This window comes from Pyrus communis, chromosome 17 (assembly GCF_041283825.1).
Source record: "Pyrus communis isolate YQ-2024b chromosome 17, ASM4128382v1, whole genome shotgun sequence".
Classification (NCBI taxonomy): domain Eukaryota; kingdom Viridiplantae; phylum Streptophyta; class Magnoliopsida; order Rosales; family Rosaceae; genus Pyrus; species Pyrus communis.
Window position 1 is genome coordinate 19,676,773 of NC_142581.1, and position 26,730 is coordinate 19,703,502.

The following is a 26,730-nucleotide window of genomic DNA, read 5'->3' on the forward strand; positions in this document are numbered from 1 at the left end:
TGGAATGAGGTCAAATCGCATAACATTATTGAACAAGTTAAGAATGGCAGAAGCCAGATTTTGGATGGATAAAATGCAACTTTGATGCTGCTTGGGATGAGATTGGATTGCGTTGAGGTATTGGGATTGTGGTAAGAAACTCAGAAGGTGAGTTCATTGCAACAATGATGGTTTGGGAGAATGGGATTCGTTCTGCATTGCATGCTGAGGCTGTTGTTGCGCGTGCAACAACTGTGTTTACACGACAATGGTCAACTGAACAGGTGCATGTGGATGGTGATGCTCTTATAGTGATATCCGTAATCCAGAATGAAGGAATAGCGCATCATGGCCCTTATGGACATCTGTTTGCTGATACACGGCAAATTCTTCAAAGTTTCAAGCAATGGAAGGTTTCATTTGGTTGAAGAGATACGAATAAGGTGGCTCACCACCTAGCAAGATTTAGTTTAGCTCTCGATCACCCAGTTTCTTGGTTCGAGAAACCTCCTGATGTAATTTTTGATGTATTATTAGAGGATAGTATTAGTAGTTAAGTTCGGTGCGGAACACACTTTTTCCCTTCGTTCAAGTTGAAAGCCCCGACAAGGTTTTTATTGAAGCTTACTGTTAGCACCCTATCCTCGATTTTGCATGTAGTTCTCTATTAAATGAATATTGTACTTCCATTAAAAGAAATGAATGGTAAATGACTGTAATTTTCTTGAAGTATGGTGTATAAGATAACAAAACTGCACTACACTTTTTCTAGTTCCTAGACAAGGTTTTGCAAGACTGAGTTGGATGGGCTCGAGTCATCCGATGCTTATCCCCATGGCACGTTGACTATGGTAAATTTGGATAAGGTCCGTTTATTCACAGTTACATTTATTACCTTTCTAGATATTATCAACCATATTAATTTTTACTTTCATTTTTATTTTCATGAATTTATAAGATAAGGGCTACTCAGTATCTGGTCTGATTTTTGTGATATTTTTCTTCACTTGCAAATGAAATGGGGTAGCGAATTCGATACTAAATTAAATTGCTTATTATGTGACTTACCTAAACTCTCTCGTCTTCTTAGTGTAAATATATCGTTGTACTCGAAAATAAAATAAAATAAGGGGATGGGGTGGGAAGGTGGGTCCAAAAAGCACGTGACAAAGGTGGAGGTGGTGTCAGCGATCATGTGAGGACTTTCATAAGGGTTCAACTTCCCCTTCCTATTGTTTAATACAAATCTCTCACCACACTAAATCATGCTCCAATTTCCACTTATTTACACCCATACCCCTCACCCCACACCTACAAACCCCCCCCCACCCCCTCCATTATCTCTCTCATTCATCACTCTCACACTATCCAAGCAAACTCTTTCTCTCTCTAGACTGTATTTCCACACTCAATTCCTTCACAAATGGAACTGCCCGAGTTCCACCTCGGCGGCTACTTCAACGGCGGAGCCACCAAGTTTTCCCCGGAAAAGAAACCGGCCGGCGGCGATTTCACCGTTGACGACCTCCTCGACTTCTCTAATGAAGACCCCTTCGTCACCACAGCGGACGGCGGCGGCGGTTTCTTTGACCCTGCCGCCGATTCCTCAGCGGTCACCGCCGTTGACAGCTGTAATTCCTCAGTCTCTGGCGGAGAGCCTCAGTTCTCCGGCAACCGGAGCTTTGGCGACTCTCAGATCTCCGGCGCCCTCTGCGTTCCGGTAAACCTCCAATTCCTTTAATTCATGAATTCTAATGATATTCATTAATTTTTGGCTTCTGCATGTAATTTGCATGATCCTGACGTTAATTTTATAATTAACTATTCAACAAAATAGTTTATTTCGGGAATTGAGAATTAAAATTATTTTTATTTTCCAAATTATAATAAATAGATATGTAATTCGCAGGACAGGAGGATAATTTTTTATATTTTGCATGCAATATAGAATATACGATGATTACGATCACCACATTACTTTTATGTTTGATTATTATGTAAAATTAATTAATTATTTATTTGCAAATTAATTGCAATTTGTATAATTAAAAATTGATTGCAGTACGACGATTTGGCGGAGCTGGAATGGCTGTCGAACTTTGTGGAGGATTCTTTCTCGGCAGACAAGGATTTACAATCTCTCCAGTTCCTCTCCGTAAGCAACACAACCAAGCCTCAAACCCCCGAAACGTGTTCATCCTCCGAAACGCCTCAAAACGCACCGCTTTTCCCCTCCGAAACGCCTCTCCCGGGCAAGGCTCGAAGCAAGCGCTCACGCGCCGCCCCCGGAGACTGGTCCACGCGCCTCCTCCACCTCATCACTCCCAACAATGACACCAAACCTCCCAAAACAACATTGCATAAGAAGAGAGATGGTGCCATTGGTGGGGGCAATTCGCATTCGGGTTCAGACTCTTCAGGCCGAAAATGCCTCCATTGCGCGGCTGAGAAGACCCCGCAATGGCGAACTGGGCCCATGGGACCTAAAACTCTTTGCAACGCTTGCGGCGTCCGGTACAAGTCAGGTCGGCTTGTGCCCGAGTACCGGCCCGCCGCGAGCCCTACTTTCGTGTCGGCTAGGCACTCCAATTCGCATAGGAAGGTTCTGGAGCTCCGAAGACAGAAGGAGGTTCAGAGATCACATCATCATCAATTTCTGAGTCAAAGTTCCATTTTTGGAGTATCCAACGGTGGTCATGATGAGTACTTGATCCATCATCATAATGTGAACGATTTTCGGCAGATGATGTAGTGGATGCTAGGGTAGGATAATTAAGGTGGACCTCTCTAATTTTAACACGAAATCTCTAGCTTAATTTGCTAATTTTTTGGGTGTTAAAATTTGAATTTGTAGTAAAATGTTTTAAGGGTCATTGAGAAAAAAAATTGTAGAATTGAAAAAAAAAAGTGGGAAGGGGCAAAAATTGGGGTTGGCTTTGTATTCTACTTTCTTTTTATTGCTGAATTTGGCAAATTTAGAATCAATTTTATCTACATTTTGTTCTTTTGATAAGTTTAATAAAATTAACAAATTTTGTTTATTGAGGAACAAATAAAAGAAGAAGAATGTAACAAAAAATAAATAAAGAAGAAATATCAATTTACTAATGTAAGTGTGATGTCAAGGACAAAATAATATTTTTTTTCCTATTTTTTAGACTATATATCAACCACACTATAGCCTCAAAGGATCGTGTTATATTTTACCAGTATGAACATTAAGTGTATATATAGTCTTAGTTGAATGTGAGGTAGTTAGGACATCAGTCCTTATACACTACGATTAACTATACTTCGTATAAGTTAAGAACAATGTTAACGTCTATCTTGATCATATATTAAAGATAATAAGTTCACATTATCATCAAATAAATGGTCTGTCACTCCCATGAAGAAGCAAAAAGGCCATTGAAGCTTTTGCAAATGGTTGACATGATGAGGAGCTACCAAAAGTTTGTCCAATTTGTATAAATTTCCATGAACATATATAGCATTTCCTAGAACTCAAGAAATTTGGAACACATATAGTGCAACATGCAAACTTGAAGGGAATATAATATATGTGGAGAGAAAGCAAAGTTCATGTACTAGACTTGTGATTGATCAGTGGCACCCTTTTGTGAATATCGAGGGCCCAAATTTCATGGCACATTAGGAGAATATTAAGGCAATACAGCAGGAAGCAGCAAGGTAGGAGAGCATGGAATTCAGTGAGGAATTTATAAGTATTATGTTGATACATCGTCTTGTGTACGTACCGTTTTAAATATATTAAAGTGAGATTTTAAAAGAGAATTTTAACGAAAAACTTTTGCTACTGTTCATTTTAACGAAAAATTATATTTCTACATTAAAAAGTTAATCATGGTACTATTCACTTTACCCTTTATTTTAGCCCTTATCGTTAAAATTCAAAGTTTTCAAGTTATTTTCATTATTTATTTATTTATTTTAAAAAAGCTTTGGGAACCAATGCAAAGCAAAGAGAAGAGACGAATGGAGAAAGAAACAGAGGAGGAAAAAGTGCATAAAAGTTTGAAAAGAAAATTATAGCAATGTTCTCTCAATTTTAACGCAATTGTAGTAATGGTCTTTCAAAAAATCCATAATCATTGATCCCTTAACTCATCAAAATGCGCATCTATGGTCATTTTTTTCAACTTCTTTAGAATTATGTCAAAATGAGTCATGTTGGAAGGACCATTGCTACAATTGGGTTAAAGTTGAGGGACCATTGCTCTAGTTGGGTTAAAGTTGAGAGATCATTGCTACAATTTTTCTCATTTGGTTTTTTATATTTGCCCATTGATTCAGCCTCGCGTGCATGATACGTAATTCGTTTTGACGGAAGTTCCAACGGAGTTGACGAAAATGACCATAGCTGCACGTTTTAGTGAGTTAAGGAACCACTGGTCATGTTCCGGAGGGACCAGCCATTGTACTTTTTAGATTTTTAGTTGAGAGATCATTACTTTAATTGAGTTAAAGTTAAGGGACCATTACGACAATTTCCTCAAATTTGTACGGAGAATTTGGCATTGGTTGCTGAATTTTGCTAGCAAAAATTAAGAGATTTTTTCATGTATTCAGAGCATAAGTCAGTGAAGCACAATCTGTAAAGCTCACGTCATAATATAAGTGAAGGAAGTAAACTTTTCAATGTCTCTTTGCTTATATTTATAACACGTTATGTACCTACCATCTTATATTCAGTTCATTGAAAAACTTCTAGCAAAAATAATGCGGGAGGGACACATGTGGGGGATCAATAAACAAAGGATTAGGTACACTTGGGGACTGATTTAACTGTCCACCCGATCCTAGACATTTGCCCTTCCATGAGGTCCCACTGTCTTATTACTTATAATTAGATTAGTTGTTTAGGGGTTAATTATTTTATTTTTTCTAGATCATATTTGCATTTGTTGTGTTTAGTTTGTCGAAATTTAACAACTCCATGTGTGACTGTGTGGGTCTATGATTTTTCCTCCTTTTGTTCTCTAATTGACTTCACTCTATGATTTTTATTGTAGGAATGATGAACTTCAATTACATTTGGGCAACTAAGGACATGTTTGCAAATTAAGGAGAAAAAGGGAAGAAGGAGAAAGAAAAACCCGATTTTTTAATTATTTTTTATTACAAGTGATATTTTACATTAATTTAAACTAAAGGAATGAAAATTGGTTTGAACCCGAACGCAATGGGTTGAGGAAGAAAACCCTAACCACCAAAACAATCTACTACTTGAGGATGTAATTTTCATTTAAACATTTTTTAGTTTTAGTTTATATATGTATGATAAATTTCCTCTCATATCTTTTCTCGATCACTTCCTTCATTTTTCTTATCTTTTTATTTTCTTTCTCATCTCTTTTAATAAACTTAAGGCTCGTTTACTTATTAGCAATAAGGATATAAGAAATTGAATAACTGCGGCATGGAAAAAAAATAAGAAAAGGAAATTGGATTTAACACCTTCTCTCTTGTTAATTAAATTCCTAAAATTGGGTTATTTCATCGGGATTTTAGAAAATCTCATTACAGATTACATACAGATAAACACGAAGGAAGTCATGAAGGGAAGTCATTCTTTGTCTTTTCATTTCCATTACTGATAAGTAAACAAGCCCTTAAAGAAGAGAATACACTATATAAGAAGGTCACCACATATATATGTCTAAATATGTACAATAAGTGGAGTGAAGAATGAGAACTACGACCACTTTAGACAATGCAAGCAGCAGAGATATATATATGCCCACTTTACATTAACACTAATAATGCACACATGCATGGAAAGAATGTGTTGGGGGCTTCAATTCAGACAATGCCAAGTGCTGGGCCATGCAAAGCTAAGATGGGTACACATGCTTACCCCTATCCTCCTAGTCCTGCCTTTGAAATCCCACAACAAATATTTATACGTACAAGACTGCCAGGGTACGCAAAAGTACACATATATGTACACCTATGCATTGTTGCTTTCTTTTTACAATCAATTCTACTTTAATTTTCCATTATATGTAACATATATATATATGGATGTCTATATGTTTTAGAGATATTTGTCGGTTTGCTCCTTGAACTTGTATGGATATGTTAATTTCCTGAACTTTAATTTTAGTCAATTACACCCCTGAACTTTTATAACTAGCCAATTCGCTTTGGAGCTTTAACTTTAGCCGATTACCCCCATACAATTTTGTACATAGCCAATTTCCCCCTCTAGTGTTAGATTTTAAATTTTGTATCCATAAATTTTCCATTCTTTTTGCCCCCACATAGTTGTCATGCGTTGTCCCTGTGATCAAAATGAATGGAAAATTGGATGAAATTTTTTAAAATTTAGTGTTATTTATAAAAGTTCAGGGGGGTAATCGGCTAAAATTCAAGTTCAAAAGGGAAATTGGCTAATTATAAAAATTTAGGGGGCTAATTGATTAAAATTAAAGTTCAAGTGGGAAATTTACAGCTCTATACAAATTTAGGGGGCAAGTATGTCTATATTTTATGTAACAATACTCTACTCTAATAGAATGACTTGACATAAATGTAACACGTCCTCACCATTCACGTAAATCGAACCTATAAAATTTCTCATATTCTCACTTACTGATGAAAAAGAATAACACCAGTTGTACACAGTTGATATAGAGTAATCAATATGAGAGGATCGGGCACATTGAGCGGAAAATGTGAATTGGAGGAAGCTTCGGGGGGATTGCATGTGGGATGATGAAACCCAAGCACATGGTGTACATGACGTGCATGCCCTGCATCTGCTTCTGTTTAAATTGGATAATATATCCAAATTTCAGAATGGCTTTGCTGCCCAGTTGTCTCGAAGATCATTTAACCCCCATGTTATATTTTGTTAAGAAGATATGATCGATATGTTTCTTGTCCCCCATCCCCTCCATAGCTATCTTCTTATGACTTTCGCCCTCTCTCTTTTTCTTATCCCATAATTTTATTACAAATTTCTACTACCGGTGTGTATTTTTTACACTAATTAATTACTTATAAGTTAAGTTGTCTCTGTGTGTTTGTGTGTGTGTGTGTGTGTACACATATGTTTTGATTCTTAACATACAGCATGTTACAATTTGCAGCTGGAAGCATATATAACCAGTAATCAGTGATTCAGTATATATAAGGGTCATGAGATAAAAGCTGAGCAGGAATTAATCGATCAGAACGAAAAGAAAAAGGGGTCCTTTTGGGATAAAGAAGCCAACATGGAGCACAAAATTGGTTTTTCAAACATGAAGAAAATATGCCCAATAAAAGGAAGCTTGTAATGGTAATGGCCTAACCAATTAGGCTTCTTCTTTTTCTCCCCCCTCAAATTATGTAGTAACAAGATAATTATAATAGGAACACACACCCTCAAATTATCTTGTTACTAATTCATCACGTCACAAGTTTGTTGGACAAATGGTTTACTTTTTGAACACGTGACAAATATTTATTTGATAGGTTATACCACTGAAACTATATATGTCTTGGTTGTGTGAGAGAATCTCTCTCCATCCGCTTTTTCGATAGATGATGAATTATTTGATAAGTGATGCCGTTGAAACTATGTCTTGGCTGTAATAGAAAATCTCTCTTCCTTTGCTTTTTCGATAAATGAAGAACGTTAGCTCAATAACATTTGGTTGGTTTTGTTCGATTACTGTGAATGATTTTGACATGTATATCTGGCAAATAGGATCATATATTTCATTACACAATTGTTAATGCATAACACGAACAAGAGGTTGAAGCTAGGAATATACAGCTTTTGTCTTCCAAATCTTCTTTCTCCACCTTTTGGATTTGATTTTGACCACAGCTTGTTTGACCATATAAGCTCCAAGCCTTCAGATTGCCAGCTCTTGACAACATATGAAAGAAAAGGTAAAAGAACAGATAAGCAAATGCATATGTACCATCGATCCTCTAAACCAAATTAAGCTCGTAAATAAAGTCAGCTTCCATTGACTTATCATATAGTTGGTAGCTCAAGTAGCAAGGCTCTGAGAGAGAGAGAGAGAGAGGAAAAATTAATTAATTATAAAAACTAGAATTAAACTAGTTATTCGTGATGAACCAACCACCCACATATTAACCTTAAGCAAGCACATGGCTATGCAAAAACCAGTTGGCCATCCTATTAGGAGGCTCATATTCCTCTCCTTGTTTGTTTATTCTTGTTATATTTGAGTGTTGTAAGTTAGTCAATATTATTCCGATTCTGTAATGAATGAAAACAAGCGGTGATATATTTTTGTTTCATATAAGTTTCTCTTCTTTAGTAGTGATGTACTTACCATTATTTTTCTCTTATTTTTTATTTATTTAAGGGATCGTGCTGCTTAATTAAATTGATTATTTCTCCTCCTCTAATTGTGGTTTAATTTGTAAACAAAAGGTCTCACAAATTTTAGGAACAAATGTGAAAAAGTCATAAAAGCTCGGTCCACTCCAATAACTTCAACCAAGTTATTCATATCAAGCTTATGGTTTAGGCTTATTTATCATTTTCTTTTTATACAAGTGATATTGAAAAATGAAAGATTCGAACTTTAACCTCAATTAGGTGCAAGAAAGAATACTTCAAACTACAAGTCCCTTGCATGAAGTGGTCCTAAAGTTTACCAAGGGAGCTACAAAATGATACTAAAGTTTACCAAAATCTTATAAAAAAGTACACAATAAGATATGAACTCAATTTCAGTAGGATGTTTATTCATACATCTTTTTTTACCTTTCACACAATTTGTGTTAATTTATGTCATTTGATTTTCGTTTCATGATTGAAAATTATAAGGAGTGTGTAAAAGGCAAAACGGAGTGTGTGGATATGACCACTCTTAGGTATAAGTATAACCCCATATGTTTTTTATTTGGCTTTCATTCCCAGTATGCCCTTAAGTTTACATATGACGTACCGTCCCATGTGCCAGACACACAAAAATCTCTCGCTATGCAGGAACATGGTGTATCTCCTATGGATAATGCTAAGATTAGTGTCATAAGCACCAATGGTTAGAAAGTGCACACATTCATGTAAGCAACTAAATGAAGAAAGTTGACATTAGTAGAAAAAACTGCTTGCGTGACGATATTTTGCGTGACAAAGAAGATTTCGTGGAATAAGTGTACCTTGTGCGACGGAAACATACTTACGTCATGCAAACATCGATGAATTCAAAAACATAAAAATAAAAACTTTGTGCGACAAACAATTTTGTTGCACATGCTGACTTAGCACGACGATTACTATTGTTCATCGCGCAAGAAAAGGCGGGTAAATAAAATTTGGCGCCAAAAGTTTGCACGATGAGTTTTTGTACATGTTCATCACGCAAATTGTTGCTGAAAACGGTCAGCCACACATTAAATGCTCCACATTTATAGCATGCATTTATAACAACTTTGCCCAACCAAGGATTCATCGTGCAAAGTGTGTCAAGTAATTTATATAAACACAGTTTGAGAACTCTATTTTGCAAAGATTTTGTATCAAACGATGGCCGATTCGGTTTCAGATTCAACGAAAAGTTGGGAGGGAGAAGGCTCTCGTGAAGAGAAAGGTTAAAAAAAAAAAAAAAAATTAGTGTTGAATTAATTGTTTTACATTTGATATGGTTGAAATTATTGATTTAATAGGCTATTACATTTTAAATTTTGGTGGTAGGAAAAAAAATGAAGAAAGCTGTGGTGACAATAGAGAGAAACAACGTAAGTGTTTGCCCTCGTTTAATGACAAAAGTTCAGTTGAAGCATCCGTCGAACTTAGGTTCGATATAGGGGGATTGGTGCGGGAGCAGTGTTTTACCGAGTTTAACTCTTGGAAAATGGATAAAAAAAAATTTACATTAGTTAGAAAGAAAACGGGAAAAAAATAAAACAAAAATAATGCAACTTGCGCAACAAATAAAGTGTTCGTTGCACAAATAGCTTACATTATTAAATTATAAAAAAAACGAAAAAGAGAATTTGCCAAAAAAAAAAAAAAAAAAAAAAAAAAAAAAAAAAAGCTGCAGAGGTAGAAAACTGCAGTTTTGGCCTTTGCAATTGTTTCCCTTAATTTTTCTTCAATTCGGGATTTGTCTTTCTCATTTTCTCTCAAGTTCTTCCTCTAATACTTTATGCATCTAAATCTCTATCTTCTCTAGGTTGATCAAGCTATTTCGTCGTGTATGGTAAGGATTTTTGTTATTTTCATTTAAAATTATCAATGTCAATTAATACTAACACCGTAAAATTCGTTGTGTATAGGGATATTATGTGTGACTAGCGCTCGGTGGACAACAATTTGGAAGATATTTTCTTCATTGTATTTAAAAAAAAATATTAATGAGTTAAATTATATTGAAATTATGTTGTTATGTTTATATTAAGTTGTTAAATTATATTTATTACAAAATTTTTTATGTTATAATTATGTAGAATGTTGAAATGTATATGTACAAATTTGTACATGACGTACAAGTATGTGTTGTGATGTAAGGAGTTAATTGTAATTAACTTCGTATTTGTTTTTTTTAGTAAAACTTAGTTTCCTGTTTGAGGATTAGTTGGATGTCATGCATGGATGCAAAAGCATGACTACGGTCTAATTGATTCTTGAATTAGCCCATTATTTGGATAGTTTAGGAATGCAAAGTTATGCAGTGTAGTTTACGGTTAAAGGATTAGGTTTTGGTCATGGGGATTTTGGTGTCATCTCTATACATTCTTTGGGTGGCACATAAGTATTTCATATCTATATTGTGCACTTGAAGAACTATACAGAGATGTTGCCAAAAAATTTTCATGTTGAAATCTAATCTAAAGTAGCCGTAAATTACATGACACAATTTTGCATTCCCGAATGGGATAGGGCCCTTATTGGAGGCATAAGGTGACAAGATCATGTAGAAGTTGTTGTTATTGTTGTACTGTTATTGTGGTTGCAGGAATGATGGACAGAATGTGGATGCATAACCCGAACAGTTGCGCCAACGATTACTTGAATGGAGTTGAGGATTTTATTGACTTTGCACGTACACACAACCCGGGTACAACTAGAATCCGGTGTTCTTGTAGGAGGTGTAACAACATGTTAAGGGAAACTATTGAAAATGTTCGATTCCATTTAGTAAGGAATTGAATGGTAGAGACCTATAATATTTGGAACAATCACGAGGAACAATTAGACAATGCTTTGTCTTCAAATGTGACAAGAGTGGGCAATGTTGAACCTAATATGGATGCTAATGGACAAGTCATGAAAATCTTAAATGATGCTTTTCCATTTACGTCGACAAATACCAATTAGGAAGTGGAAGATGACGTGCCTACACTAATGGATAGTGGAGAATTTGAACAATATGAAAAATTATTAAAAAATGCCAACCAAGAGTTATACTCAGGGTGTGAGGGATTTTCCGTTCTCACAACTACTGTGGAACTAATGCATGGAAAAATAAAGTATTGTATGTCGAACCAGTGTTTTGATTACTTTTGGGGGTTTTCAAGAGAATGCTACCAAAGGACAATTGTTTGCCAAAAGACCATAGAAACGCTCAAAAGGTGTTGAATGGTCTCGGATTGGGGTATGAAAAAAATTCACGCTTGCAAAACAATTGTCTATTATTCTATAAGGAGAATGAAACATTCGATAAATGCCCTGTATGCAATGAGTTGAGGTTCAAAATGACACATCAGAATAGATTGACGAAGATCCCACAAAAGGTCACGCGTTATTTGCTTGTGAAGCCTAGGTTGCAGCGGTTGTATATGTCAACGCATACTACCACCGACATGAGATGGTATAAGGAAAAATGGGTACATGATGATGTCTTGAGGCATCCTGCAGATGGGGAGGCATGGAAAGAGTTTGATTGAACGTTACCTGGTTTGTGTTGCTGATCCTTAGAACGTTAGATTGGGACTTGCCACTGAAGGATTGAATCTATTCGGGATTCTAAACCAACACGGCAATACTTGGCCGATTTTTGTATTTCCGTATAATTTTCCGCCATGGAAATGTATGAAAAAAGAATACATGATGATGACCATATTAATAACTAAGGATCCTGGTAGGTCAATTGATGTATACTTACGATTGTTGGTGGATGAGCTAAAGGATTTATGGACACACATTGTGCGTACATACGATATGTGTACTGGCAAGATGTTCACTTTGTAGGCAGTAGTAATGTGGACTATGAACAATTTCCCTACATATGCAATGGTTTTTGGGTGGAGCACTAAGGGTTATATGGCATGCCTTGCATGTAAGGAAGATGTAACTTCTAGTTGGCATGTCGAAAAAGTTTGTTACCTTGGTCATCAGAGATGGTTGCCATGGGACCACTAGTGGCGAGATAAGGATAAAGAGTTTGACAGGGAAAAAGAGCATCGTCTCAGACCCAAAGAATAGTCCGATGATCAGATTTTGGAACAACTTAATCGTTTGGGTTTTGCTCCGTTCGGGACAAATGTTAATAGGACCAGACCTTCTACACATATGAACTGGATGCATAAGTCTATGTTTTTCGAGCTCCCGTATTGGTCGAAACTAAAATTGAGACACAACCTCAATGTTATGCATGTTGAGAAAAATGTATTTGACACATTGGTTAGCACAATTCTAGATATCGAGGGTAAGACAAATGACACGATCAAAGCTCATCTTGATTTGGAATGAATGGGAATATGACAGGGTTTATGGATGATAATGATAAAGCCAGAAGGGATCTTGCATTTTTTTTCCATGAAACCGAATGACAAATTTTTTTTTTTTAAAGTTTCCTGATGGGTATGGTTCAAATATCGCGTGTTGCGTGAATGTTGACGGGGGTAAATTAGCTGGACTAAAGAGTTATGACTGCCATCTGGTTCTACAACACTTACTTCTTGCTGGTATTCGACATCTCTTGTTAGCTGATGTTGTGAAACCAATTATGTTGTTGTCTAGTTTGTTTTCACAATAGACGTCAAGATCATTGCGAAAGACGGACGTTAATTAGTTGCGCCATGACATTGTGCAAGTTCTATGCAAGTTCAAGATGATATGTCCTCCAACTTTCTTCACAAGTATAATCTACGTGATGGTTCACTTACCAGATGAGGCATTGTTTGCTGGACCAGTCAACTTTTGATGGATGTATCCAATAGAAAGGTATATATTCCTCATCATTTTTATTAATCAATATCTTATGATTAGTAAAATTTGTATCGTATCATTTTATTTTGGCAGGCTTCTCGGAGACTTGAAGAAAAGTGTACGAAACAAATCGAACCCTGAATGATCAATTATACAAGCTTGGGTGGCATATGAGGCGTTTACATTTTGTGGAATGTATTTAAAGGATGTGGAGACAACTTTAAATCGTCATCCTCACAATAATGACGGGGTATGAAAGGAAAAACTGAAAGTTTTTCCCCAAATCGCTTAACCCTTCGAAGATCTAATACGAGGTGAGTCGTTTTCCAAAAAGGACATGGAGGTATCATATTGGTTCGTACTCAACAATTATGACAAGACACTATCATACCTAGACGAGCATGAAGATATGATAAAGTAGGCACATCCTTCACATTTGTATGCCAAGAAACACTGTGAATTGTTTCTGCGGTGGTTCCTCAAATATTTAAGTTTGAAGTGTTTTGTATTGGAAATATATATTGTACTAATTATTTTGCTCGAGCTAACAAATTTAAGTGTTTGTGTAATATTAGGTGCATCAATTGAAAGCATCGAATTCCTTAGCGTACAGTGAAGAGTTATATAACTTGGCGTTCAGACTTATTCACATTGAATTGTCCTTGGGTTGCCACGTCAACGGCGTCAAGTTCTTAGTGGTTGCACAAGATGACAAGTTGTGTACGCAAAATAGCGGTGTTCATGTCCCAGGTGGAGCTGAAAGTACAAACATTGAATTCTATGGCAAACTAACAAGTGTTGTGCACTTCCTTTACAAAGACCGATGCCAAGTGATCCTATTTAAGTGTTGATGGTTTGATACAAACCCAAATAGGCAGGGAAATGTTAAAAGAGATCATGAATTACTATCAGTGAACACTACCAAAACTTGGTATGATGACGCATCTTAGTAAACATGGCAAAACAAATTGTGTATCTAGATGACCCTAAAGCTAGGAGGGGTTGTAAATTTGTTCAGAAGATGGACCATAGGAACGTGTATGCTATACCAGAACAAGACCCTACTAACGACGACATCGACAATGTCTCTAACCAACGTCTAGAATCTTCGATGGAAGTTGGTGCGGAAACACTCAAAGATACAAATCTTATCCAAGAACCATTTATGATAGAATGAGTATCTTCAATCGAAATACCGACTCAATCAATCACAATTAACCTCGGTAATCTTCCGTGATACGATGGTCGAGTGTGCACAAACGACGATGGTGACATACCTATCGATGATGAGGAATGAGACACTAAAAATGATGATAGCGACGAAAGGGAAAGTTATTGTAGTTCGGATGAAGATTAAAGCAATTTATTTTTAACTTTTGTTGTAAAACACATTAAATGGTTAATGCATTATATATAGGGCTGGAAAAAATGGTATGAATGATTGCTATTTCAATTTGTATGAAATTTGGGAATACCAAACTATCCCGAAATACTGAAAATTAGGAATACTGAAATTTTTGTTTGTGATTGTTCTTTAAATTCCAGTCCTAAAAATTTTTGGTTTGGGATTTAGGATCCCATTTTATATGTGAATTACTTTGTAAATAATTTTTTTTATTAGTATTTTATAATAAATTTTAATCAAAATTCTAAAAAAAAAACCTATTTTTAAACATAATTGCGTGCACGCACAACAACTTTTGGTCACGCAAGCGTTTTAATTTTATGCGGGTAGATTGAATTTTCAGAAATTTGCATGACGAATACCTAGATTTTGTCGCGCAATTATCCTTTGTGCAACGAAATCTATGTCTTCGTTGCACAAGTGTTTGAAAATTAAGGCGTTTTTTTTTTTCACGGAAATTTTAAAAAACATCGCGACGAAGATTTTAACCTTGTGCGGCAAAGCCTCCGTTGCGCAAGCTTCTATGTTTTTAATCCTGTGTGTCGTCTTCCTCCCCTCACTTCTATCTTCTTCCTTTTTTTTTCCCCGCACGATACCCTCTCTCTCATTCCTCTTTCTCTCTTGACACCATTGTAGCCATTCTCTTACCCCTAGTTATTTTTCCCTGACAGATGTGTTTACCTTCAGACCCTTTCACTACCACTCTCCATCGCTCACCTCATCTCTCTGTCCCTCTCTTCGGTCATTGCATCTTCATCTCCAAGAGGTAATTTCCTCTTAATTTTTTTTTTCAATTTTCTTTATTTACCATGTTCATTAGGGTTTATAGATTAAGGGTTATTTTTATTTTATTTTATTTTTAAAATTGGGGGTTAGAATTAGGGCATTGGGGTTGGATTTAGGGTTCGTAAATTGGGGGTTACATTTAGGTTCTTAAATTAGAGTTTTTGGGGTTCTTAATTGGGATTAGATTTAGGTCTTAATTTAGGGGAACGATTTTGGGTAGTGAGGTTAGATTAGGTTTTCTTAAATTCGGGGTTAGATTTAGGGTGCTTCACTGGAAGTTGGATTAGGGTTCTTAAATTAGAGGTTTTTTAATTTCAAGCAAAGGGTTAGAATAAGGGCCGTGGTGTTTTTTAATTTGAAGAACACAAATAGATTTAGTGTGCTGCCCCGAAGAACTATTTTGCTCATTCCCAGTAACTCTAATCTCCACAATCCATCAACAAAAGAATTGCAGGTGATAATACTTATTTATAATATATATATATATATATATATATTTATTTATATAGGTGAAAATGTAGAATTAATCCCAGATAGCATTACTGCATTTTGGTACAACTGAATGAAAGAAACAATGACTTATGAAATACTTTTCTTTTTATTTATCTCATCTTAAAATTATTACAAGTATCAATTGATTCAATTATTAGCTTAATTAGGGTTTATCCCTTTAACCCTAGGTATTCGTTCGGACTGAATGAGAGAGCTTCCTTGTATTGCTTATTGACAATACTTATAAAAGCACCATAGTAATACTTGTAAGTTATGTTTGTGTAAACACGAAAATTTTGTAACGAATGAAACGAGAACATGTGTACAAAGTAGATTTGTATTGATTTGAATTTATAGGCAACAATCTCTGTTTACAATTTTCCTTTGATTTAGTTATTTGATGTAAATGCGTAGGTTGTTGATCCAAGGGTCACAATGACTTGATCTTGGATGCACGGTTAAATGATTGCTTCAAGTTTTGATCTTGAAACAATGCGTGTATTGTCTTCACCTTAGGTTTAGGGTTGCGGCAAAGGTAGTGTTGACGTAGAATTTCGTTGATTCAAGGTCTTGGCGACTTGATCTTGAATCGAACGTCGTTGCAAGTTTTGAGCTTGCAACAAAGTCTTGAATGAATTGGCACAAGTGCTTGTTGATTCTTGAAGGGAATGCTTCGGCTTTGGTCGTATATTCTTCGAAGATAGCTTTGGCAGTGTATTAGTCTTCAAAGATTTGGCAGAGGTTCTTCTCAATGTGAGAATTTCGGCCTTTCAATGTAGAAATTTTCAACCTTGAATGTAGAAATTGTCGACCTTTATGCTTGTTTGAGAACCTTGTATTTATGGACTTCTCGAAGCTTGCATTTGGAAGGATTTGGTTTTGATTTGTGTCCTGATTCGTCCATGGGAGAATTTAGGCATGTTTTGTGTCTTAATTTCAGCCACTTTCCCTTGCTTGGCCAAAATCTAGGGCTTGCTTGCCTATTTTGTGAGCAATATTCAATTCTTGCTTGTTTTGTGAAGATGCTTTAGGTTTCTTTCCGGTTTTGGGAGCAATTTGGGCCCCTTACTGATTTTAAAGGATTTCTTCCCCCTTTTGCCGAGTTTTGGGGAAGTTTTATTCTTCCTTTGCTTGATTTGTGCCACATGTCATTGATGACTTGTCCATTTGTGATGAGTCATATGCCTTGTGGAGCTTTATTATGCATCATTTGTATGCAATGAAATTTAAATGTCTACAAATGCCCCCACTTCAAGGCGCGTTGTAGGCATGTGCTTGTCATATGTAGGAAACGTGTTTTGAAGTCTTGCAATGTGAATGTTCTAACTCAAGGGTCGTCGAGACTTGATCTTGAATTAGTTTGATTCTTTAAGGGCCGCATGGGCATTCGTGAATGGAAATATTTCTTCAAGGGCCGTTGAGGCGTATTTCTTGAATTGAAATGATGAATTTCATCAAGGGCCGTTGAGGCTTGGTCTTGAATGAAATGAAAAATTTCTTCGAGGGCTGTAGAGGCTTGATCTTGAATGAAAATTTTGAAAAATGGATAAATCGGCACATATTTATTGTGCATATTGATTCTCCATAATTTTTTTGACAAATACATTTGGTGTATTTTGGGACTTGAATTTTTTCCTTGTGGTTATGGGAAACAAAGGAAAAAATGCTTTTCCTCCGTTAGGTAGGAATCTCCCTCAATTTTGGTAATGAGGGTGATTTCCTTCAAGATGTTGAAAATCTTTAGTGATTTCCTTCAAGATTTTGGAAAAATTTAATGCTTGTCCTTGGGTGAGTAAGATTTGCATTTTTTTCCCTTTCCCTTTTTCTTTTCCACGGTAAAGAGGTATTTTCCCTTTTGGTTTGGGAAACTTGAAGACTTGTCCTTGGTTTGGGAAACACGTCATCTGACTTGCACAACAAGTTTGAGGTCAATTTCTCTTCTGGACAATTTTGTAATAATATGGGAAACGTAGCTTTATCTCTTAGTTTTTCAAGCATATATCACATACCACTAGGAAAAATTAGGAAAGCCTTAAACTCGTCATTTTCCTTACTAACAGGAGAACAACTTTTGAGGGATTAACTTTGAAAATTGGAACATTTGGCTTTAGGGAAAGTTATGAAATTTGGATACAACGATCATGAGCATCTTAGCTTCCTTGTCCAATTGGCCTTGTATCAAAACTCATTCAGAAAGTTGATTTATCAATGTCCTGCTCGCGCAAATTGGCTGAAACTTGCCATTTTTTGGTTGGAATTTGCTTCCTTCTTTTGGTTGGAATGTACTTCCTTGTTTTGATTTTCCTTTTGCTATTTGGTATGTATTGTCGTTATAGCATTAGGAAGCAGTTGACCCTTATTTATAGGACACTTGAGTGTGTGTTTTAGCCACAACACACCCTTGTCGGGCACTGCCATTGTGTTTGTTGCTGTGCCATACCCTATTGCTGCTTGCTTGATAGAAGCATATTTATGCGACTTTGTTATCTTATTTCTTTGCATTTACTTAGTTAATTTCCATTTATGTAGTAATTTAAGCTATTTTCGTATTATTGAAGGTCCAATTGGTAAAGATGATAATAAATGGCAAAATGGAGCAATTTGGAGCAGTTTTGGACTTGGATTGGATAGCATATGGCCTAGATATTTTTGGTGTTTAAATGGTGTTAGACATGTGCTAAAATCTGGAAAAATTAAACTTAAGGCTTGGAAGGCAAGGATTACACAAGAAAGAGGAATCTTAGTTGGAGAGGAACATTATCTTATCCTATCCTATCTTATCTTATGTTATCTTATCTCTAGCTGCAAAGAGGAATCCTAATCAGATTCAAACACTTTCTACCTGATTCTTAGAATCCTAAAATAACTCAAAACACCTTATCCTCTTTCTCTTTGGATTCAGCCGTTCTCCCCCTATAAATATGAAATTCCTGCAGCGATTTAGGGTGTGCCGCTCCTGTCATTCATCCATTGAAGTTGCTGGAGTTTTCAGAGTTTTTTCTCTCTTTATTTTAAGGTTCAATGTTTATTTTAGATTGCTTTTCAGTTATGATGAACATGTGTAACTAAGTTTCTTTTTAGCTAGAGGTGAATTCGAAGCCGTGATCATATGTTTTATATAAATTGATTACATCCAGTTATTGTTTCATAAAACATGAATGCGATTTACTTATCTACTTTATAGAAAACTTATTCTTGTATGTTTATTAAGGGTGCACACTTAGTTTGCATGCAAGGATTTGATGCTAGAATATAAGGGAATCTCACCTAATCGTTATGAACTTATATTTGTAAGTAGTAAGTCACTAGTCATGATTGAGTTAAGTAAATTCTTGGCAGGAGTATCATGCTTTTCATAGTTATGAATGCTTTGTCAATGCTTATGATTTTCACATAACTTAATGATCTTTGAGATGTATCTCTATCATGCTTTTCATAGTTAGGGAACTTGATAAGAATAATTTGGTTGTCTCACTGAGTCTAATTCAATAAACTTAGGAAAATTTGAGAGTTAATTAGTGTTGTTCACAATTAATTTGGGGCATTGTCATTTGTGATTTATAGAAGAATAACTGGAAATTGATTTGTATACATATGATTCATGTGTGGAGAATAATCCTTTAGCTATCATTTCATCCATATTTCATTCATAACTTAATTTACTTGCTGCCATGTACTTTTGTTTTCATTAAATTCATCCAAAATCTCCCCCATCATTGTTTTGATGTTAATTTAACTTAATTTTCAGTTTTACAAGTTTAATTTGTGTTGATTAGCATCCCTTCTAATCCCCAGAATAGAATGATCCCTACTTACTCATACTGCAATTGCATAATTTATATGGTTTAATTTGTGTGTTAGTTTCTACCACATCATTGCTGACGTGTGTAATTACTGCTTGGAGCTTATTGCAGTGCGTTACTTTTTACCGCGTGGTGTTGTGCAAAAGACTATAGTGGGGGTTTCGTTGTGTATTGCCTTTTGGTCACAGTTTTTCCTTAGGGGTGACGTTGCTGTGTAGTGCAAGAAACTGCTTGCGTAATCACCGTGAGGTTGCGTAATATGATTGCATAGCATTTTGGTTTTCTTTGTTACTGTAGCGTGCTTTGAAGGATTGTCTTGTAGCTGCCTTCTTTGCTATGCTACTCAAGCTTTGTAGCTGATTTCTTTTCACCATTGTGACTTTGTCATCGTCATCCTTCAATGCTCACGAGGTTTATCTTACATGTCTTTTGCTTTAGTTAAGCAATTTTTTCTTCTTGTCGCCCCACTTATGCTTATGTTGCCTTGTTTGTAAAACGGCTATGTAGCCGAATTCTTCCTTTAAAGAAATAAAGTATTCAGATTCTTGACTTTGCTCTTTTTTCTTCAAAGTATTTGTGTTTTTGTTGATGATGTGACTATACTTAAAGTTTTGAAGTTTCAAGTTACCTATGTACCTTCGGTTGAGGAGGGATCAAGTCATGACGTAGTTCAAATGAGTGATGAATTTTTTATGATTTTGATGGTGATTTTTCGTATACAGTTTATGATCTTGTGGGCCAGGAGCGTTGGGTGTTGCCTTTTAAGCTTGTGCGAACAAGGAGGATTGTTGCCGTGAGTAGTTTAGGCTCGTGTAGGCGAGGAGCTTTACGCTGTGTGTAGTTTAGGCTCATGCAGACAAAGAGCATTGGGTGTCACCTGTTGAGCTTGTGCGAACAAGGAGCATTGGGTGTTGCCTTTTAAGCTTGTGCGAATAAGGAACATTGTTGTCATGTGCATTTTAGGCTTATGCAGGCGAGGAGCTTTGTGCCGTGTTGTAGTTTCAGCTCGTGCAGGCGAAGAGCATTTTTGGTGTGGATATGGTTTAGGGGTAATAGTGCTTTAAGAACTTGTCATTGATGGGGCTAATCTTTAAGCCGTCTTCCACCATGAGTAAGTAAGCGCCGTTGGTGTAGACCTCTTGTATTATATAAGGTCCATCCTACTTTGATGTGAACTTGCTTTTTGTTTTGTGAGTTATGATGATGAACCTTCGTAATGCTAAGACAAGATCTCCAGTTTGGAAAAACCTTGGGCGGACCTTCTTGTTGAATGCCTTGGATAGCCGTGCTTGTTAGCATTCCAAGTGTTGTTGAGCTTCAAGCCTTCTTTCATTAAGTGCTTCCAACTCTTGAAGTCGTAGTTTTGAATTTTCCTCTTCAGTCAAGCCTTTTTGTATAACCATTCTTAATGAGGGGATTTGACTTTCGAGTGGCAGAACAACCACGCCATATACGAGAGAATAGGGCATAGCTTGGGTATATGTCTTATATGTCATCCTGTATGCCCAAAGTGTTTCTCTCATTCTTTCATGCCAGTCTCTCTTTGTTCGGCCAATTACCTTCTTCAGGAGGTTGCACAAAGTTTTGTTGAATGCTTTCACGAGACCGTTGGCTAGAGCATGATATATGGAAGACTTGTGCTGCTTGAACTTGTATTTCTCGCCGAGTTCATCCATAAGTCGGTTAGAGAACTGTTTTATGTTGTCGGTGATGATGTAGTGAGGCACACCATATCTGTGGTTGATATGCTCATTGATGAAATGGACGACAATTTCCTTCTGGACTTCCCTTAGGGGTACGACTTCAGCCCACTTGGAGAAGTAGTCCGTTGTAGCTAGGATGTAAGCTTCTCCAGCATATGACTTTGGTGTGATTGGTCATATGACGTCCAATCCCCATGCATCAAACAATTATGAAGCAACTATAGGGTGTAATGACTCAGGTGGTTGATGTATGAAGTTGGCGTGGAATTGGCTGGCTTGGCACCTTTTGGTATATTTTAAGGAGTCATTCACCATGCTCGGCCATGAGCAATCCATTCTTTTGAATTACAAGTGTAGCTTCGGTCCAGATTGATGCGCTCCGCATATGCCTGAGTGTGCTTCTTCCATGGCTTGATTAACTTCTTCCTCACTTAGGTATTTCAGAAGTACTTATTCAAAAGAGCATCGGTTGAGTGTTCCTTTGTAGTTGAGGAAACGAGGTGCTCGTCGCTGTATTTCAGATCGGTGTCTAGGATCTTCTAGAAGTTTTCCATGCTCCAAGTAGTCGAGCAGCGGCTATTTCCATTCTTCAGTGTCGACTAGAAGTATTGAGATGACGTTTGTATCATTTAGTAGCATTTCAGTGACGAGTATGATCACCCATCTTTGGCAAACTGGCATGTTCGCAACTTCGCCTTCTCCTAACGCCAGAGTCTAGGTTAGTGAGAGCGTCCACCATTTGATTTTCTTTTCTTAGCATATGTTTTAGCATCACGACCTCGAATTTTTGTGGTAGTTGGGTTGCTAGCTGAAAGTATGAAACAAGATCATCTTTCCTCACTTCATATTCAGTCAAAAGTTGATTGATTATGAGCTTGGAGTCACTATACACTTCTAGCGTTGTGATTTCCATGTTGATCGGCATTTGGAGTCTGATGATTAGTGCTTAGTACTCAGCGACGTTGTTGGAGCATAGCTCGCTTAGTTGAAAGGAATAGGGTAGTACTTGTCTTTGGGGCGACATGAATACTACTTTTGTTCCCGTTCCATCCATTTGTGCGAATCCGTCGAAGAAGATTGTTGGGAAGATGTCGATGTAGAGCACCTCCTCGTCAGGCAAGTCATCTGAGATTTTCCAATCGGCTGAGATTGGATGGTCGACAAGGAAATCTGCTAGGGCTTGTCCCTTGACAGTTTTACCTGGGATGTAGATGATCTCGTATTAATTGAGAAACAACGCCTATTTAGCTAGTTGCATTGTCAGAACGGGTTTGGACATAATGTACTTGACTGGATTAGTTTTAGTAACCAAGTAGATGGTGCATGCATGTAGTGTCTTAACTTTTGGATGACGAAGACTAGGACAAGGCACATCTTCTCGATTGGTGAGTAGTTGAGCTCGGCACTAATGAGAGTTCTACTTAGGTAGTAAAATGCTTTTTCCTTTTAGTCTTCATTTTCTTGTGCCAAGAGTGCTCCAATGGAACCTTCTTGTGTGGTAATGTATAAGATGAATGGCTTTATAAGCACAAACGCTTCTAAGATAGGTGGGCTTGCCAGGTACATTGCGACATGCATCATCCCATATGAATGGAGCATTTTTCTTCATGAGTCGACTGAAGGGTTAACAACGTCTAGCAAGGTTAGAGATAAAGCTTCTGATGAATGCAAGTCGTCCTTGTAGACTTTTTAACTCGTGTAGGTTCCTTGGCTCAACATTCTTTGAATAGCCTTGATCTTTGACTGGTCCACTTCAATGCCACAATGCTTGACAATGAAACCGAGGAATTTCCCAGAAGTGGCACCAAATGCACACTTCAACAGGTTCATTTTGAGGTTGAAGTGTCGTATTTTGTCGAACACCATTCGTAAATCCTTCAAGTGATCAGATCTTTTCTTGGTCTTGACAACTACATCGTCTATGTAACATTCTATGTTTTTGTGTAGCATTTCGTTGAAGATCTTCTGCATTGCTCGTTGATATGTAGCTCTAGCGTTCTTCAAGCAAATGGTATTACATTGTAGCAGTAGATACCTTTTGGAGTGTGGAAGGCTATTAGTTATTAGTCTTCGAGAGTTATGCAGATTTGATTGTACCTAGATGAGCCGTCTATGAATGATAATGCCTTGTGGCCAGTGATTAGGTCCACCATGATTTTGATGATTGGCAAGGGAAAGTCATCATTTAGGCAAGCATCGTTAAGGTCTCGGAAGTCTATGCAAACACATATTCGTCCAAATTTCTTAAGGACCATGACGATGTTGGAGATCCATTTAGGGTATTGCACATCTCGGATGAAGCCCATTTTGATTAGCTTGTCAATCTTGGCCTTAATTTGTGGGATGAGCTTGGGTCGACAGATTCTTTGAGTTTGCTTTATCGGTCGTGTTCCGGGCTTGACTGCAAGACAATACACGACGATGGTAGGGTCAAGGTCGGGCATTTCTTTATAGGTCCACATAAAGACGTATTTGTACTTCATTAACAGTTGGTAGTACTCCTCGATCTCGTCCGTACTTATTTATGCATTTGCGAAGATATGCTTCGGTTTCTTCCTTGTGCCTAAGTTGAGCTCCTTGAGATCATCAACTGTGGTTTGCCCCTCCCTATCCTCGAGCTGTGGTGGCGTAATAGTGACATCTTCCTCGAGGAATTCATCTTTTTTGTCTTCTTGGATTATAAGGTAGGGGACGTACCTTTGGGCTTTAGTGTCGTCCGTTTGGGCTTGTTAGCATGAAGATTGGCCAATGTGTACGATGGTACGCCTCTTTACCTTAGTTGTCTCTTTGTGTTGACTTCCAAGGTTGCTTGGCACTTCATCCTTGAAGAAATCGTGCTTCGAACGTCGTCTTTTGCTGTTAGAGGGTCGAGCTTTTCTTATTTTGGTGTTGTCATCCTTTTTCTAGAAAGCTACCTAGTTTCTTCAAGTCTTTCCAAGGCCGATCGTCATGGAGGAGAGCTAGCTGTGTTGCTTTGTTTCTTAGGTTTTGACAACCTTTAGAAAATAGAGCTTTGGCCTGTTGGCTTGTTAAACAACTTGAAGACGGAAGTTCGGTCTTGACCACCGATGAGATCAAGTGTCGAAATTCTGGGTTTTGAATGATTCATCCTATTGAAGACTGACGTTCAAGGGGTGGGTTTAGGTTCCTCTTGATCTTGTTCAACATTTATGCTGATGTGTTGAGAGCTAGTATTTTTTGTTTTCTTGAAATCTTCACGAGTGTATTTGGTGTGAAGCTAAGTCCGGCTTTGTTGTTGTTAACTATGTAGCCATGCTCCTTCAACTTCTTTTAAGTCTCGGTGAGGTTACATTCTTTGTTGTTAACGATGTTTGCATTATTCTTTCCAAGATTTAAAGAGGAAGGGAAATCGTACCTAGCCCTTGACATGAGTTTGTAGGCATTTGGGTCGAAACCTTTTTCGGTCCTGTTGGTTGGAAGAGAGCTTGGTTTTGCCCCCTTTGGCAGAGGTTTTATGAAACCTTACGGTGGTTTTGAAACTTTAGCATTGCCTAACTGTGTCAGAAGTAAAACTACATTTGTCTTGAGCAACTTTACATCGTCCTTGTGCAGCTGTGTGTCGGCTTTGCTTTTTCTAGTTTCAAATGGGGATTCCCCATTCTTTCTTCTCGACATAGAGATGTATTGAAAGATAGGTACGTTTGGTCATTTTGAAGGCATCACACTTCCTTTGGTTGTTGTGGGTTTGGCAAGCTCATCATCGTCTTTGCTTGAAGATGGCACGGGTTCCCCTTCTCACTTCTTGGACACGGCTTACCACTCATGTTTCTTAGGTGTGGCTGTGCATGTGGATTTGATCTCTTTTGGAAGAGCTTGGGGCACCATGTCATCATCAATGTAAAACTTGGTATCCATGAAGTGTTATTCGACTTTGGTGAATGGCTTGGTGTCGCCTTGTATTAACTTCACTCATTCTCGATAGCATTTTAAGCATTGGTGAAGGATGGATGACACCACTCCATTCTCATGGATCCAAGGCCTTCCTAAGAGCAAGTTATAAGTTCTTGCATCAATCGCATAAAATAACGTGCTTGACTTGAGTTCGTTAATGGTCATCTTAACTCAGATCATACCCATCTCTCTTTGTCTTCTTTGGTTAAAACCTTGGATTAGGAGGCGGCTTCGGGATAGTTCATCCACCTTAATGCCGATTGTGGTCATTATTGACTTTGGCATGATGTTTAGGGTCGACCTAGCATCCACAAGCATGTGGTTGATTTTGTTCTCTCTTACATACCCAGAGACGAAGATAGGACAGTTGTGAGGCTTTGACCTTAGTAACAAGTCTTCGTCAGTGAAGTTAATTGCGTCATGGGCGGCACAGTATATGGCATATTCATGTGGTTGAAGCTTTAAGCTTTTGTTCTTGCTTACTTACACCTTGTGGTCGTCGGGACTCATTAAGACTGCTACTAGTGTTTTTCATATCTCCTTGGGAAATCGTAGTGCTTCTTCAACGTTAAAGTGTGCCGGTAGGCTTTCTTTGGTCGTGAGGGTCTTTTTATTCCTCAATGGCGATAACTTGCCTTTTGAGAGCTCTTCTATCTCCACTTCAACCATGTGACAGACAGCGGTAGTGCACTGTTGGAAGAAGTCTTTTAGGAAGTGTTTGTGCATGGAGACGGGAATGCGTGGCTCTTGCTCCATAGGTTCCCTTACCTATGTTGGCTTAACAGCTCTTATGCTCATTTTCGGCTTTTTGTTAGTGCGGCAGCAGTGACTTCTCCCTTGTTCCACCTTTAGCCATGTGGCTTGTGGTTTTGGTTTCCTTGTCTTTTTGTAGGTTACTAATGTCTACCTTTCTTCATCGTCGATAGGTGTATTTTGGTCGCTTGCTTCCAACAATGGTTGTGCAGAAGGTGTCGTGTAGCTTGAGCATGGACGAGAGTGGTTAGGCGTCACTTGGAGAGGCACTTGATCGAAAGATCCAAATGCAATCGAAGTAGTGTGTGTTATGGCCATGTCTTCAAAGTCAAGTTCAATTTGCCCTTATTGTGTTATCTTCATGATGAGCTCCTTATGGACGAAACACTTGCCAACAGGATGACTCACGATATAATGGTACTTGTAGTACCTAGGATTATTAACGCGATTCATCTTTTCGGGGCACTTGCATTTAGGTAGCTCAATCACCTTATTTTCCAGTAAGTTATCTAGCATTACAGCCACGTCAGAGTCAGGAAAAAGGTACGTCTTTTGCTCCAGTTCCCCCAAGGTGTTTTTGTACCTGTATTGGGTGCGAGACGGCTCACCTCTCTTCATCTCCTTCGATTTGGTTTTGGAGGAGATCTTGATGATGGTAGTGTTGACTGTAAAAACTTCCTTATCAAGCTTTTTCCCAGTTTTGTCCACTTTCAGAGCAAACACCTTGTCCTTCTTGAAGTCGGTGATTGG

General features: G+C 37.4%; 1 protein-coding gene across 1 annotated transcript; it reads left to right on the forward strand.

The window, feature by feature from the left end:
* The first annotated feature begins 1,328 nt into the window (after positions 1–1,328).
* LOC137709463 (GATA transcription factor 9-like) lies at positions 1,329–2,973 on the forward strand. The gene is made up of 2 exons (XM_068448551.2): positions 1,329–1,699; positions 2,042–2,973. Exons 1-2 carry the CDS (start codon positions 1,403–1,405, stop codon positions 2,729–2,731), a joined length of 987 nt encoding a protein of 328 aa, XP_068304652.2. The 5' UTR covers positions 1,329–1,402; the 3' UTR covers positions 2,732–2,973.
* Positions 2,974–26,730: the final 23,757 nt, after the last annotated feature.

Excerpts from the sequence above, each read along its gene's own strand:
- LOC137709463 (XM_068448551.2), top strand. The coding sequence starts at position 1,403 with ATGGAACTGCCCGAGTTCCACCTCGGCGGCTACTTCAACGGCGGAGCC. Across the intron at positions 1,700-2,041 it reads CCGGCGCCCTCTGCGTTCCG|TACGACGATTTGGCGGAGCT; the intron begins GTAAACCTCCAA and ends AATTGATTGCAG.